The following is a 17,719-nucleotide window of genomic DNA, read 5'->3' as shown; positions in this document are numbered from 1 at the left end:
AGACAGTTTTCCCTTCACAGTAGCCTACAGACACACACAGCTTTTCATGTTTCGCATTCATCCTGGCCCCTGTCGCTGCCTCTGGATGGCTTTTGAACTTGGATTTAATGTCTCTTGAATGAATGCATTCTCTAAGCGTAAGGCGGTGTTCTTTTTGCACAGTTTTAGCTCGAGTAAGAAGTTCAAGCCTAACTTGGATTAAGGAAAAGGAACTGAGGCCTTAGAAATTCAAAGTCTGTTCTTGGCCTTCTTTTTTTATTTTTCCCCTTTTGTTTTTATGAGGTTGAGCTAAACACCCCACAGTGGGACATAATGGCTCTAGAGTCAGGAAGGAAATCGTCCTTCCTTCTTTTTTCATTTTTAATGTGAAAACCCCACAAGGCTCTTGTGTGGCCCTAGAGAAACTCTCTGAAAAGCCACCTTTTTCTTCTTAATAGTTTAGAAGAGATAGCATTCAGGAAAGATGACAGCCCTGAGTGTTGCTAATGCTAGCCCCAGAAACAACCTAAGTGTTGCTAATGCTAGCCCCAGAAACAACCTAAGTGGTTTATGGCCATATTCTCTGTTTACTACATATACTTGCTGAAATGGGGAGTCCTTTACAGCAATAAAAGGTATTTAAAGGTCAATGCCTCTCAGATTCCTCAACAAAGAATTTCTCACTAGGAGAAAAAAAAAAAGTTCTTGGGTGAGAAACAATGAGAAATAATCATTACATCATCATGAAGACAGGTAAAAGGATGACGATGAGGGGAGAAGATGTCTGAAATCTGAACACAAAGGCAAGCAGAGGACCATGTGTAAACACCAGTGTTAGACTTTCAAGGCATCTGTCAATGAATGTCCTATTCACTTTAGCTCATAGACTCAATGAGAAATCTCCATCAATATCAGCCAAGGAGAAATGCAATTTTTTCACTTACCACCCTGGGACTACCTGTCTTGTCCTAAGTATTATGTGAATAGAAGAAGGCAAAGTCCCTAGTCCGTGAACAAATATAACGTTCTCTGGGTTATGGAATCCACCTGGTATTGTAGTGCTGTTTACACAACTTTGATCTGAAACATGGCCTGAAGCAATGTAAAACTTCTTTTCTTTCTACAACAAAGATTGCATTGAAACAGCTACCATTTAATTAAAAATTTAGGAGGACACTATATTTTAAGATAGATACAGAGGTTAAAGCATGCTCTTCTTTGAGATCCAATTCCCCATAATTCTGAAATTATAATTCATTTTTTCCAACAATTATATAATATATAGACAATGTTCCATTTGGATATTTGACATAAAATATTTAGAGCAATAAGGTCTGTATTGATAAAAAGTAATAAACAGTGTACTCTTTGAAGCACCAACATTGTATTTCTCATGATAAAAAACTACACACACACACACACACACACACCTCCATTGCCTACCTTGAACTGTCAGAGTGGCGGATGCTTCAGCTTTCCCAACCATATTTTCTGCAACACAAGTGTATGATCCCATATCACCAGCCATCACCTTCCGAATTTTCAATGTGTGATCATCTCGGATTTCATATCTGATGATATAATAAAAGAAAGCGAAGTTATATGGTTTCCTTCTTGGAAGATCACACCATTGCAACTATGGACCTATACCTAGGTACCAAGTTGCATGCAGCAATCCCTCAAAACAATTAGAAACAAAGTGTAAAAACATGGTATTTCTAAAAATTAATTCATTTCCTGAAAGAATTATTCATTGATTTCCTCAAGCTACTGTGCTCAAATTAAAGTCAAATGGCAGGGAGCCGCTGGTTACATCCCAAAGGTAAAGGTTTTATACATTTTAACCTTTTAAATTCTAACAAGAAGGTTATGATCCAGCAGATACCATTTTGTGGATGGGAAAACTGAGGCATTTAGAAGATGAGGCCACTCGGCCTTGCTCCTCAAGGCTTAGTGACAATGCTGAAACTGAAAGCAGACATGCCATCCACTATATCAGCTTACTTCCAGCTTTTCTCCACTCCAGAGGTTTAGCCTGATTTGTCTGCTAGGTGAAAAGCCACAGCAACAGTGTAGCCTCTACCCACAACAGTGGTATCCACTGTTCTAGTTTATTCCTGAATATTAACCCTGTCCATCCTAATCTTTTGTGGCTTAGCAATGTCATGCAATGTGAGCTGAAACTCTTTACTGCATGAATCCTCTCATCATTTGGTCCCAGTGTCCCCAGTTTGACATCACATAATTGCTTACCAACTTTTCCATCACATCTGTGTCTATGTGTCTATGCTGCAATGGTCCTTATGTGTCATATCTCACTCCATACACACACACACACACACACGATGTGCACCACATGCATATATATGTGTGCACGCACACACACATACACACACACACACACACATGCCCTTGCACACGTTTCATTTTCCTTTAACAAGTTTTTCTACCTGTGTGACAAAAAGAGCTTGATAATGTTGTTGGTTATCTACTCAGCCTGCATTCTGTTTTAAGGTCCTTAAGCATAGACTGTCCATCCTGAAGTTACAATGCCAACTTAGCAAGGACCCATCACACACTCCTGACTGAGAGAATACCTAAGAGACAAGGGTCCGGTGACAGTACCAGCATATTCTATATCACTGTCTCATCATCAGTGTTCCCTTATTCTTAGATCTCTGCCCCTCTCCTATTTAAGGATTTGACAGACATCAATTAATTCTGACATCTAGCCTTTCCAGGTTATACTACAGCTAATAAAAGGAAGTCCAATTTTTCAGTTACATGTTTAATGCTATGTTCATTTTCCTTCGCTACATACTCCTTTGTAAAAATGCTGGCATTAAATTTGGCTGGGCAGAGGAGAAATCTGTTCAAGGAACACTAAATACAAGCTTCAGTCAAGGTTGCATGGTTCTGAAGGCTTTGGAGAGAAGACAGTAGCCCCCTCCATCTAATGATCTCCAGGGCCCCATCCTGACCCTGGCCACAGACTACAGACATTCTTGTGATACAAACACATCATGGTAAATGAATTGTAATTAATGTTATTGTGAGTCATGTCATATACTTAATTTCCTATATCCTAGCTTGCAACACAGTATTTACTACAGAGTACTGCTTTTGTTGTTGTTTGTTTGTTTGTTTTCTCCTCTGGTCATGGGACTCACAGCTGCAGTTCTGTAGTGAGGACACAACATCTCTTATCATTCACTAGCCCTGGAAAAGATTATAATTTGAAGTACGGGTTGTTCAATAGTTTCATAAAAACTCAAAGTGATGCTATCAGAAGTGAAGATTAAAAGGACATGTGTGGCAGGATTCCAAAGAGACATCCCAAAGTGATGCATCCTGTATACCTGGATTTGGGTAGCTCTCCGTCGTCTTTCCTCCATCGAACTGTAGGCACAGGGTCTCCTCGGGCCTCACATTTAAATTCTGCACTGTCATCCACAGTTACTGCCAAATTACTGGGTCTCTTCACAAACGATGGTCTCTCTAGAAGATGAATGAATTGAAAACCCCTTAGGATGTGCAATAAGGACAGATTTCCATTTTATTCCACACAGCTGCCCACTTCTGTAGACCTCTCACTGTGTTTCCTATTTATGCTAATCTCATATCTTTGACTGTTTTATCTCAAGCTGCTTTGTTCATCAGCTCTCACCCTTTCTCTTTCCTCCAAATATTAGATTACTGGTCTCTCTTTCTCCGTTATGTAAAATTTCATTCATATACTTTAATTAAAGTTGATTTCCCCCTTTTTATAAAGATACAAAATGATAAATGACGAGCACATTCTACTGGAATGAGATGAAGATACACTTACCTAAAACGGTTAGCTCTGCAACTTCACTTTCTCGTTCACCCACCATGTTGGTACCAACACAAACGTACTTGCCAGCATCACTCTTTCGGGTATAAGTGATCATGAGCTTTCCTCCTCGTATCTTCAAAAGAATCAAAACAACCGACATGGGTATTACTAAAATATCTTTAACTGGTAAGAGAGTTGAGATCCTCCTAAATAAAGGAGACTTTCTAGGTAAAATAAATCAAAGCATAATTAAAGAAAACCATTGGTATATACAATTTGCTATATTTACTAGTAGTATCCTCAAACAAACTTAATTCCAAATATACAATATGAGAAAAGACTTTATTTACCTATATATCTGGTAAAGTTTCACTACTCAGTCTAAGTGTTGATTTATATTTTATTTCAGCTGAAGTCTTTCATATTTTTAATTTGATGTAAACTACAAAGACTAAGTGAAAAATAGAGTTAACAAGTTGGGGGGGGAGATTAATTTTCAAGAACCATAGGAATATAACAAATATGTATCAACTATAAGTGATATAAATATTCATATTCTAGTATTATTAAGCATAAAAATGTCTCTAGATAGTTTGCTAGAGTTGCTTTAAAGGAAAATATCTAACTTGTTAAAGCAAACTATCATATTTGATAACAGAGTTTTGCCCTTCCATGTAGTTTTTTGGAAACTTAAGGGGCACCAAGTATAATGTTCCTCCCCTAAATCACCAAGAAAGTCCCAATAAAGGAGTAAAAATACCCCCAAATACCCTCTCTCCCACTCCTCTAAATGGAATCCAGCAGTCTTATCCCCAACTCCATAGCAGACCACTTGGTGCAGCCTCCTTTCTCTCCCTGGCCTCATTTGCAGTGGAAAACACAGATCTTCTCCAACTTCAGGAGACATCTGGATATAACTAAACAGAAATGCCGGAGCTAACTGATGTCATAAACCAAATGGACCTAACTGATGCTTACAGAGCATCTCTCCCAAACACAAAAGGAAATACCTCCTTAGAACCTCATGCAACTTTCTACAAAACACTTGGTCAAAAAAGAAGGAAGAAAGGAAGGAAAGAAGGAAGGAAGAAAGAAAGAAAGAAATAACACCCTGCATCCTACCAGACCACCACAGATCAAATCTAGATATCCATAACAATTAAAAACTTTCTAGCATTGAACAATAAATATCCAATGTACCAAAACTTATGGGGCATGATGACGATTGTCCTAAGAGACAAGTTCACAGCACTGAGTGCCTACATACAAAGTTTGGAGAGATCTCATACTAGTAACTCAACAGTACATTGAAAAGCTTTGGAACAAAAAGAAGAAATCACACCCAAAAAGAATCAACCACAAGAAATAATTAAACTTAGCAAACACCAAAAAACAAAACAAACAAACAAACAAAACCAAAAAACAGTGAGTTAGGTTAGATCTTGAAAAAACTCAGTAAGATTGGCAAACCCTATCCAAATTAACAAAAAGGTTTGGGGGGGGGGCTAAGGGGGGATAAGGAGACAGACAGAATATGCAAATTAACAAAACCAGAAATGAAAAGGAGAACATAACAATGGACACTGAGGAAATCTAGAAATCTAGAGAATTATAAGCACAAACTTTAAAAATCCATACTCCACCAAATTGAAAAATCTAAAAGAAACAGATAATTTTCTAGATACATGTCACTTATCAAGATCAGATAAGCAATTAAAACAGACCTATAACCCCACTGAAATCAAAGCAGTGATTAAAAGTCCTCCATGAAACAAAATTACAAACAAACAAAAACAACCACATGGCCAGATGGTTTTAGTACATAATTCTACCATACTTTCAAAGAATAGTTAACAACAATAATCCTGTTTATTTCACAAAATAGGTAGCCCAAAGCAAAAACAAATATGGTATGCATTCATTTATGTGGGGATATTAGCTGTTAAGCCAATGATAACTAAGCTACAATCTTAGAATCACAGGCATTAGTTATAAAGTAAGAGATTAGGTTGGGATGGGGCAGGCAGACAGATCTCCCTAAGAAGGGGAAATAGGATAGTCATGGATGGATGGGAGAGGCGGCGGTGGCAAGGAATAGAATGTATGAGAGACAGCTAAAATTAAGAGCCATTTGAGTGGCAGTATAGTAATCTAGTACATATATATATATATATATATATATATATATATATATATATATATACACACACACACACACACACACACACACACACACACACACACATATACTATACATATACTATATACATAAATGAAGGTGACCTAAATGAAATTGACAAATAAGGGGGGGAAGCAAGGGGGGGGAAGCCCCACACAGACATCCCTTTTGTGTGTGTGCGTGTGTGTGTGTGTGTGTGTGTGTATGTGTGTGTGTGTGTGTTTTGAGACAGAGTTTCTCTGTGTAGCTTTAGAGCCTATCTTGGAACTTGCTCAATAGACCAGGCTGGCCTGGAACTCACAGAGATCTGTCTGCTTCTACCTCCTGAGTACTGGGATTAAATGCATCGCCTCCCTACCACCACCACCCAGCTTCCAAGTGGACATCTCTTAGCACCAAAACGAAGCTTCCAATACTTGTATTGGGTTACATCTAATTGAGTTGCTGGCCAAAGGATTCCCATAGAAATCCCCAAACAACCCAGGGCCTATTCTCCACAAACTAAAAGTAAGGTCCTATTGCTGAAGACAATACCCACACAACTCATTGAACATGGATAAGTTGAGCGGGTGCCTACATAGAGCCTTCATACCTATGTTCTAGTGTCTTTGGTACAGGAAGGTACTCTGCAAGCTACCAAAGTAGAAATGTAAACACAAATCCTGCCTCAAACCCTTAGTGTCCTGTCTGTAACTTATGCTAGTGCAATATTAGAACAAAGTTCATGGGTGTAACTGACATATACACACATATATGCACAGTCAAATAATTTTACAAAAGTCATATTATGTAACATATGTTCTGTTACCTGTATTTTTAACTAGATTGTGTTTTTATACTTGCATGTTTATCCTTTAACAAACCACACACAGATATTCAGTATCAATTAGGTTAAATACCTTTATTACGAAATACTCTCAAATTATTCTGTAATGGACAGATATTTCTTTTCTTTCTTTTCCTTTTCCTTTTTTTTTTTTTTTTTTTTTTTTTTTTGCTTTCCTTTTAGAAACACCCCTGAAATTATCACTCTCATAGTATGGCTCTAAATAAATAAATAAATAAATAAATAAATAGAACAACAAAAAAAAATGCAAAATGAAACAATAATAAAAAAAATCAAAGGTAGAGCCAACTTTAGTGCACAATAGTCAATAATGATGACTACTCTGTGTTCTCTGAGATATGGTGTGCATATGTGTATGTGCATATATGTATACATATATTTAGCCTTCACCTTGCTATGAAAATGATAAGGGTAAATATAATAATATCCTTACTTCCCAAGAGAGGGATGAGAGCTCCAAAAGAATAATCCTTCCTCCTGTTTCTGCTATGCCCATCCATCACATTTTTTAATTATACTTTTAAAATCAGGTCATCTTGACTGAGAACTATGAGGGAAAGGAGCGTTTAATTGCTCTTGAGGACCCTAGACCCTGGCAAAAGGCCTAAGAGAAAGTAGCATTTTTGTGGGATGAAAGGGACTTGTCTAGTAAGCAAGTGGGAACAAAGTGGAGATTTTAGCGAGCGTCTGTCTCTTTGACTTTGTGAAGGGCACTGCAGAGAGCAGACATACAATTTGTAACTCATTATCATAAGTTCTGCTTAGTAAATTTGTATTTCATAAACGAGTTCTTGAGATTGAGAACAAGTAGGACATCATACAATGATGATCTTTCTTCAGAAGATATACTGTCCCTTTCATTACAAGCTTGTGTTGTAACACTTGCATAAGCAAGTCTAAAACTGAGGGGAATAGATCATTTCAACTAAAAGGAGAAGAAAACCCTCCCTTGCTCAAAGGGAAGGACCTGAGGTTGTATTGGGCATGTCTTGCTGTTGATTCTGTAACTTGTTGACAATCTTGTGAGGACCTTCCTTTTCTGACCATGAGTCTAACTTAAAATGACCTTGAATACTTAGGAAAAGACATTTTAGAAGACATAACACAAACACTATTAGATTAGCGTAACAGAAGAAAGGAAACCACCAAATGCCTTCAACATTCCTTTTGATCAGAAAGTCAATAAGTCAGTGTGCTTATCTACAACAAATATAAGGCTTTGAGAATAATTTTAAATTATCTAGGAAAATATCTAGGAAAAATGGGAGCTAAAGGATGATAACATGGTAGTAATTTCCAGACTCAGAGATTTATTTCTACATTTTTCATACCACATAGTGTTTATTTATTTTTACAATTTTTAAATACTTGGGAATGTAGACTCTTAAATCAACTTGATTTTGTACACACGGGACATCAGTTACCATCACATATTACAGCCTGATGTTATTCTATTTTGAAGGATTACATACAAATGGAGAAGGAGGGGAAATTAGCTAACAAGAATTATAGGGGAGTTGTTGGCAAAGCCTCAGCCATGGACTAATTCCAGCGACGGGAGAATGGGAGGGGACAATAGCTGAGGTGAGACAATCCGAGAAGAAAGCGGTCAGAGCCCAAGAGTTCCTGTGAGACACCTTGCTTATACAGTTCCAACAACAGTAAGTTCCTTTATCCTGGAACAGAGTTTACAATTTAGTCAACCAGGAGCCCTGCTTTCTTCCCATCTAATGATGGTTCCGTACTGAATATCAATAGACAAACTGTCCCTATCTTATAAACATGTACTTTTCAAACTTTTTAAATATACAATTAAATGCTGACAGGTAAAGCTTAGCCTTTCTGGGTTGCCATCACTTCCTCCCAAATGATGATTTTTTGGGGGGGACAGTCACCCTGCTGCCTCACTGGGGGCTGCTACTGTATCTGGAGACTGCAGCAGGAAGCGTGTGTCAGTGGCTGTGGTAGCTGGAGGGGACAGGCCAGACACATGGCCAACCCTCCTACGATACAGTTCATTCTCCCACGTCCAAGAATTGCTCTCTCAAAAAGGTCAGGTGCTGCTGAAAGGAAGAAGGCTTGACCTAGTCAGTTTCCTAGCTGTGAGCAAAGGATGAATGCCAGCTTAAAACAAGACAAGCAAAGACGACACAAAATGAGATAATGTCAGAATTATTTATTCCACCTTAAGAAAAAAATAAAGACCCGAGGCCTGGTGGTGGTAGCTCACACCTTTAATCTCAGCACTCTGGAGGCAGAGGTAGGTGCATTTCTGTGAGTTCCAGGCCAGCCTGGCCTACAGATCAAGTTCCAGGACAGGCTCCAAAACTGTAGAGAAACCCTGTCTCAAAAAAAAAAAAAAAACAAAAAACAAAAACAAAAACAAAACAAAACAACAACAACAACAACAACAAATAAACATCTCTCCAATATTTCAAACCTCACAACGAAACCCTACTGGTACAACTGCATCAAAAGATACACGTTTTTGTTTTTGAGATAGGGTCTCATTCACTCCAAAGGCCAGATTGGTCTGAAAGTCACTGAGATGGTCTGCCTCTGCCTCCCAAGTGTACCTGGTCAGCATGGTATTTTATACTGGTTGCAAAGAAAGTCTAAAGGTCTCAAAATAGATTAGTGCATAGCTGAAACTACTCCCAGGTGTAGAGACAAACATTGTTAACAAGGGGCAAACAACAAAACAGAACAATCCAGGAGTCAAAAGGAATGGAAGGACAGCTACAGCCATCTTCCATTTCCAGGAGTTAAGCTGATTTTGACATTGTGGCAATGGCTATGTTGAAATGCAGCTATGGGAAAGGCCACAATTCTATTGTCTATGAGCACGCATAGGGAAAACACAGTGGTCTGTTGTGGAAGATGCATCTCTTACAGTACTCTCACCTGGATCAAATCAACACACTAGCTTCCAAGAATTCACCACTGTCATCACTCTGCATTTTGTGTGGTCATATAAAAACACCCTAAGTGTCTACCTAGTTCCCACATGGAAAACCATGATACTTTTGTCAACATTTTCAAAATGTGACATTTCCCCTCTCTCTACCCCGAGAGGAAAAATATGTCCAACACCCACAAAACACTCTAAATGTGAAAAGAGCACTATTTGAAACAAGCTCGGATATGCTTCTTGGCCGGTCTCTTCCTACAGCTGGATTTGACAGCCAAACTGTAAACCTATCAAAAAGTAGTTTGTATAATGAACAGACGCAATGTTAAACAGTGGAGAGACTTCAATTAACATAATCCTGGAGAGGGATGCAGCCCAGTTTGCTAAGCTCCCAGACAATATGCTGGCCTTTCACCTCTGTCAAAAACCCAAGCAAGACAGGGTCTTCCTTCCTCCCTACCATGTACCTTCACAGCTCAAAGCAGCAACCACACTAGACATCCCCATTTCCATAAGCCCCAGACAGTACCTAAAGGGGGGGCCTCAGCTATGTACAAACTTAATGAAATCAAAGCAAAAAGAGAGATCCTGGTGGTTCTCCTCTGCAGGAAGGAGACAGAGGAGGGGGAAGAAGGTGCTCAAAAATTTCTAAATCTCGAATCTCTTTAAACTTGATATTTTTCTTTGGGACAGCCTCCAACTGTTAAAAGATGATGTTTGCGAAACACGAAGATAAGGAGACCCTTCATGTGGTTGATACATATTATTTTAATACACTAGGAGTTTTCCCTAAGAGAAACTAGACGTGATTGTTTTCCTTGGGGGTTGGAATCTTCTCCAAGCATTTAATGATTTCTATGGGACAGGAGGCAATCTCTTTTTCTAACTCCATCATCTTCAAGAACTGTCTCAATGAGTGACAGTATAGACTCCCTCTCATGGCAGATCCGTTTTCTCCACCAAAAGCGAAGAGGATGGTTTTTCTGCCTTTATGGAAACAAACAATCACAGGAAGCATTTTTATTTCTGGTACACAGTGGGAAGACAAGCTAATAATCTCTGTATAGGAGCATGCTTCTTCTAAGAGACGGAGGGAGGGTGGGAGGGAGAAAATTAAGGGAGAGTTTTGGTCTGTCCATTCTGTGGGTAGACGGCCTGCCCTGCAGTCAGTTTTTCCAATCAGAAATAAAGATGAACTCAACATGAACTCCTTGCTATTCCTTCATTTTCTACCCGAAAGCAAGTCAGATGATTTGCAGTGTCTGTTACACAGGATTTTTTTTTTTTTGAAGACATCACCTCCTCAACATTCTCCATACACCTCTCAGTTAACATACTAAGCCAACTGGGGCTAATTAACTAGTTTGGCTACACAAAATCATCTTCTCTGCTTTTAATTACATTAACTTAATGTGACTTGAATTCAACAGACCAAAAAAAAAAAAAAAAAAAACCGAAACCACTAATTATATTAAGGGCTTCAAAGTTGATTTCAAATTGCTAACCAGCAAACTGTCCCTTAATTTATTCCATTCCCTCTAATAGATTTTTGCATTTTAAAACTATGTCCTTTAGAAATAGCATCTAAGAAACAGATTTGAACAACAGAATAGGATGCCGATATTGAATGCTAACAGAGAAAGTTATTGTAAGCAATACATATAAGACACCCATAAATACCCTCATACCATTGTGAAATTGTGTGGTGCTTCATTTTCACAGATTTTTGAGAAGACCAAAAGCTTAGAAATACTCAGTGAGTGGCAAGGTCATGGTAAGTGTGATTAACACAGAGAGGAAATTTTTCTAATGTACCTGGGCTTAGAAGTTATTTTTTTCCTCATTAAACCTGTCTTTCTAGTGCAATTATTTTTAGGTTATATTGCAAATTAGTTGAGTTTTGAATGACAGTATGATTCTTCAATGATTTCCCACTAACTCTCCCCTTACAGGACATCCCTTTACAAGAGTGCTGTCAGTTCTGCCAAGATCCTTGAACCATAGACTTGAACCAAGCTGTTGTGAACTACAGAAATATGAACTACCCACTATGGCTCACCTATGACGAGGAGATGCAGGTAACCTAGATGATCTGTTTTTCACAGTTCTCGGACAACCTGGGCACATTTATAGGATATTCTTTTAAATATTTTTTCAATGTATTTGTTGATTTATCTTGTGAGTGTACGTCACACAGATACATGTGGAAGTCAGAGAAACTGCATGTATGATTGAAGACAGGTCCTCAGTCTTGGTGGCAGAGGCTGGTACCTGCTGAGGCATCTTCCTGCTTTGCAGAACAGTCTCAAGAGGTTACTCAAGACTTCTATCCACAGAACCACACACGGAGGTGTCACACTCACATCAGCAGGTGCACCTGGCACCAAGTCAATCACAGTAACAATAAATAATAAATACAGTTTAAAATGATACTTTGTTTAAACATGGAATATAGAAAGAGGAGAAAGAGAATTATCTTTTAATGGGGGCTACAAAAGTAACTTTAAGCTTTAAGGCTGGGCAGTTCAGAAGAAAGCATTCATGTCTCATAAAAAAATAATAATAATGGCTCTAGCCAATTACAATCTAGTAATCACAGTACTTCAGAGGCAGAGGCAGGAAGGTTGCTGTTGACTCCTAGCCACTAAGTGGCAGGGCAGCCTAGGCTGCATAAGTACACCTTATCTGAAAATAATAACTAAAGTAGCAATAGTAATCCTAGTTCATTGCATACTAAAATAAACAAAACAGCAATATTAACATAATTCTACTTACAAATGAGAAAGGATTAGGTAAGAATTCCAAAAATGTCTCACAGAAATCGAAAACTAGAATCAACTGAAAGATAATTTAGGCAATTCTTGTCTCATAGAGTACCAGAGAATGCACAATAGTTTTTTGTGGCCATTTTTCCTTATTCAGATCCCGAGTTGAATCGTTTAAGCAAAACAGCTTTAGGTCTTGGGTTGACTCACCCTAGCATCTGTCCCATCTAGGACTGGCTGCAGCTGGTGACAGGACTGGTCTTAAGGAAAGACACCTAAAATATCTCTAGGACTTGTGGCAGCCATAGGATACACCCAGAGGAGTTGCAGTGAGGATCCAGTGATGATGGTGTACCAGAAACCAGAGGCCTTGACCCAGACCCCGTTGACTCTTTGCAATAGACCTGTGCCAATAAAACTGACGGGACAAAGAGGTGTACCAATATGGCACAGGGGAGCCTCCATTGCCTCCAGGAAGAAGGAAGAGGGGTTAGAAAATCAGTAAAGAATGGAAAGCAGAGACTTTTCTGTTGTTATGGCTCTTTAGTTAGTTAGTTAGTTTGTTTGTTTTGCTTTTGTTTACTTGCTTGCTTGCTTTGTTTCCGCGCGCATGTGTGCGCATGTGCGTGTGCGTGCGTGCGTGCATGGGGCGGGGGAGGGAGGTTGTCAGGGATGAGGGTAGGATAAGAGGGACCTGGAGGTGAATAGAATCAAGATGCATGATGTAAAACTAATTACCAAAGGAATTATTTTTTAAAAAAATAATAACAGCTTTAATCAAGATGATAAAATCTGTTTAGAAATTATTATTTAATATTATATGTAGGTAAATTATGTTCTGGATATATACTCTAATTGTTGTTTTTCTCTTTTTAACTTAAATTTAAAAGTCGTTACCAAGAAAAATTCAAATTTTTGATAAATTTCCACTATCAAAAAGCATTAACACACAACTACTGTGATGATTACATCAATATTCCTCCTGAGTATAAGATACTTTTCAAAACTTAATTTGTGCATAGCCTACTTATGTGTGGTATTTTAATTACACAAAATAAGACTTTGATATTTATAAATATATTTGATATTTATAAATAAATGATATTTATGCCAATGACAAAAGGATCTCACAGAGATGTCGAATCACAAGTGTTTAGATTAACAGAAATAATAAACTAGAGCCAGCCACATCAGTCCTTGAACTAGCAAACCTATTTGTAAGTTAATTTACTCTTTATAGTTTCAGAAAACTATTGGTATCAGATTCGTGAAAACAAAACAAAACAACAACAACAAAAAACAACTTCATTTCTGCCTGTGGCTATTTCAATCTGGGACATAGGAGCCTGATAACAGGAATGAGTGGAGGAAATCGAGAAGGAGAAGGAGATCAGAAAGAGGGAAAAAGATGAACTGTCTAAAATATTTCCCACTGAGGGTTTGTAATGAAGAGACATTCTAGTTCCATGTGGTCCCCAAAAGGCAAGTAGATAAAGTAGTGGTGTACTCCTGACCAGACACAAAGGGGAACAGCTGTGTCCTGAGATGTGTCAAAAGAAAATAATAGATGAATACTAATATTAATCATATACTATTTTGCTGTAGGGCATAAAAAATTAAACCAGCCAGATTTCAACCTCATCATAAAAAAAAAGGCATTCAACTTGATAGTGCAAACTATTCATCTTTATTTCACTAATTCACTAGCATTGTCTATTTCATTTTTCACAGCCTATTTAAAGTGTAAATAGTGCTCCTGGGAATTTGTGCGTGCGCGCACATACACAAAATATACTTCCACAATAAAGGCCAGGCAAGAGCTTATGCACATAGTGGAAGCGGTCCCACCATCTTTGAACATTGGATCTCTGGACATAAGAAGGGATGGCATCCCAAAGGGGGAAGGGAGAGAGAGAGTGAGAGAGAGAGAGGGAGAGCATAATGTGTGAGTCTTCAGATTAGTCTCTTTGGAGTAGAATTAGGGAAAGCGGGCAATTAAGATCTTTTCACTGGTGTCCTATATTTGCCTGAGCTCCAGACATACAAGAGAGCCCATGATCCAATTTCGTTTGTTTGCTGGTACACTTTACAATGCCGTTTGAAAACCAACATGATTTCAGCCAGGAGTTTAAACACACTTGATCATCGGAAAGAAGCAACAAGAGACTCATGCAGAAAAAGCAATTATCCCAGTGGGAGCACGTGGCTCTCCACACAGCTTGGGGGACTGCCAGCTGAGAACACAGGCCAGGGAGAATTCTGTCTAGGGCTGTGGCAGCTGCAGTGTTCAGCTACTGGCTACTTCCGGGCTCTTGCTAAACCTCACTGCTTCCTCCTGGCAATTTAGAAATTGACAGTGGGCTGTTTGCTGCAGCAGGAGTGGACCTATGATAATTTGATGACAGACTTCAACTAGCCTAGCTAATTGCAGGCAAGTGGGAGGCACCCCATGGAGACACAGTTAAGTTAAAGGGAGAGGACGATTTTCATTGTGAGGGATAAATTAGGACCTTTCAATGTCAGTGTGAGCATACCACCAGAACTTACTCACTCATGAAGATTTATTTTAACAAGGGAAAAGAGAAGAGACACGGACTTCTCAATGACTACTTAGTTTGCTAGCTGAAGTGGGGCTCAAAGTCAAAAGGAGACGAATTTGGCATTTTCTCTTGCAAACCTATTTTCTTGGGCTGCTACGATATGGAACCCAAAGCAATTGAGGGAGAAAGCCCCTCTAATTTATAACATTCCAAACGCCAGGCAGCAACTGTGGACTGCTGGTGAAGTGGGAAGCAGATAACCCAGCCCAGGCTTTTAGCTGATTTTCAAGGTGTCTGATTCTCAAAGCCATGTAGACGAGAACCCCAAAGTGAATCCTGTAAAACACAGGCAATGTGAAGAGTGGTTTTGTCATAAAGTAGCCTTTGCAAGCTGTCCCCTAAAAGCCAGGGAGCTGATAGGCTTTTACCTCTATGAGAATTCTAGGCAGATTATATGGTAGTATTCAGCTTGGATATGAAAAATTAATTTAGCCCACAGCTATTAAACTTAATGTATTATTTCCTTCACAGGTCTCATGAAACAATGTCCTGCTGTTTTAAAGGTAAAAGCAAAGTCTTATGGGCAATTCTCACTCTCCCACAAAACCAGGTTTGCTTTTTATCACCTCGTGCAGCCATCTGGCTGTAATTCTGAATTTACATATAGTCACTGCTAAGACAGCCTGAAATAAAAATCTACGGAGGAATTATGACTATGCTCTAGAAATAAAGATGACAAATGTTCGTAGTATTTGAGAGGAGAAAAAGCTCATTTTCAAACTCTTGCGAGTTACAAGGGCACCAGCTGAAAATACTTTCCCAACAGCAAATCCAAGTCTCTCTCTGCCTTCTTAAGGGTTCCTTGTTCTCTACACTGTGAGGGTTTCCTTCATCCCAAATACTTTGCTGAGATAATGCTTTTCCCAGAGACCTGGTGTCATTTGTAACATTACACTGGAAATCTAAATTCACTTACGTTCTGAAGACAGAGACCCACGGTAGAGACAATCACCGCTGAGCACAGCATGGATTCCTGGACTTGGAAATACAGTGTCCAGATCTGCTTTACACAAAAGTATTCTGAATTTGCAGATAGCAGGATTATCTAATATTATTGCCTAAGATTCTTTATAAGTATAAATATGTTTGTTAAAGCTTCAGGTTGAAGTAAAGTCTCATCCACTGCTGGTTGTGGTTTCATCTCAAAATATCAAAGAGGAACAAGAGAAACTTGCAAGGAAGCAGCTTAATTAACGAATTCATCAATCAGAAGACCGAACCCATCAGACTAGAGGTATAAATTCAAAACCTAGCAGCTCCTTTCCTCCTTCTCTTTTACCGAACACAAGAACACAATGCTATGCTAGAATGTATCTCATTGAGTTGGCAATTCTGTGCTTCAATAACAAAGGAACAAATGAGTGGAAGATAAATCACTCCTATCTCCCTCAGTCTCACTCTCTCTCTCTCTCTCTCTCTCACACACACACACACACACACACGCACATACGTCTAATGAAGTATGATCATTTATTTACCCATGTTTGGGTTGTAATCATATAAGAACATCGGGATTGAATGAGAGTTCAAACTTCGGCACTAAGCTATGGAATTAGCCATGTACACCTCTTGAGAACTAGCGATGAACTCTACATAAAATAAGTGCTACCCATGAACTTTTATTTATATCATGATCTATGAAAACAAAAACAAAAGAGAAAATTAGTTATTTGAAAAGTATTTCAAAAATCATTCAGGTTTGCATCAAAGACATATTCTTGCAATCACATGGGGTTCAGTTCCATGGCCAAGACTAAAACACACTGAAGAGAAATGCATTGCACAGATCCTCAAGGGAGGACAGCTTGCTATAACAGATTGTGCCTAACCTCAGCCCAGTCCTCTTGGGTGCTACAAATGCTCCTGACCTATGTTTACATTATACCATTAGAACTTGGAGTTGAAAATCAGAATTTTGGGTTGCTTCTAGACAAAGAGGTAACCAGAAGCTTTGGCATTACCAGTCGGTTGTGCCAGGAGTCAATGGGAAGAGGAAGAGGAAAAATGAAAGTCAGGAGTCAAAGGCAGTTTCCCGTCATTTTGCTTGTCTTCCACACATGCCACACATTCTGTGATGACTAGGACCCTGTCATGACTTCAGCATTTAAAATACACATCGAATATGTAGTAAACATATTATCTGTATTTTCCTCCACAGAAACTGGATGTACAGCTTCCTCATAATGTCAGCTATCATCTCTTCAGATAATGCTTAATATTCTAGAACTCAGGTCTACAACAGAAGTTTTTCTTTTTCTTTTCTGTTCTTCTTCTTGCTTGTTTGTTTGTTTTTTGAGTTTGTTTGTTTGTTTGAGAGAGGGTTTCTCTGTATTGCTTTGGAGCCTGTCTTGGAACTCACTCTGTTGACCAGGCTGGCCTGGAACTCACAGAGATTCGCCTGCCTCTGCCTCCTGAGTGCTGGGATTAAAGGTGTTCGCCACCAAGCCTGACCACAACAGATTCTTATACTGTGGAAGACATATTCAAATTCCGATCCCTTTCCCAAACAAATGCTTGTAAATTCTCTGATGTTTGTCTAGAAATTTGAAATGATGTAACAATCACAAGAACATGACATCTTAAAAAACAACAACAACAAAAAACACTGTCTTATGTGCAAA

General features: G+C 38.7%; 1 protein-coding gene across 1 annotated transcript in view; it reads right to left on the bottom strand.

The window, feature by feature from the left end:
* Robo1 (roundabout guidance receptor 1) overlaps positions 1 to 17,719 on the bottom strand; it is a 373,695-nt gene that overhangs the window by 108,792 nt on the left and 247,184 nt on the right. The window contains exons 4-6 of the mRNA XM_051191745.1: positions 3,809 to 3,929; positions 3,339 to 3,477; positions 1,423 to 1,550 (exon numbers count right to left, since the gene is read on the bottom strand). Coding sequence (XP_051047702.1) covers positions 1,423 to 1,550; positions 3,339 to 3,477; positions 3,809 to 3,929 — 388 coding nt within the window. The remainder of the gene's footprint in view (positions 1 to 1,422; positions 1,551 to 3,338; positions 3,478 to 3,808; positions 3,930 to 17,719) is intronic.

The sequence above is a fragment of the Phodopus roborovskii genome, unplaced genomic scaffold (genome assembly GCF_943737965.1).
Source record: "Phodopus roborovskii unplaced genomic scaffold, PHOROB, whole genome shotgun sequence".
Classification (NCBI taxonomy): Eukaryota; Metazoa; Chordata; class Mammalia; order Rodentia; family Cricetidae; genus Phodopus; species Phodopus roborovskii.
The sequence above is the reverse complement of the archived record's forward strand: the minus strand, read 5'-3'. Positions and strand labels throughout refer to the sequence as shown.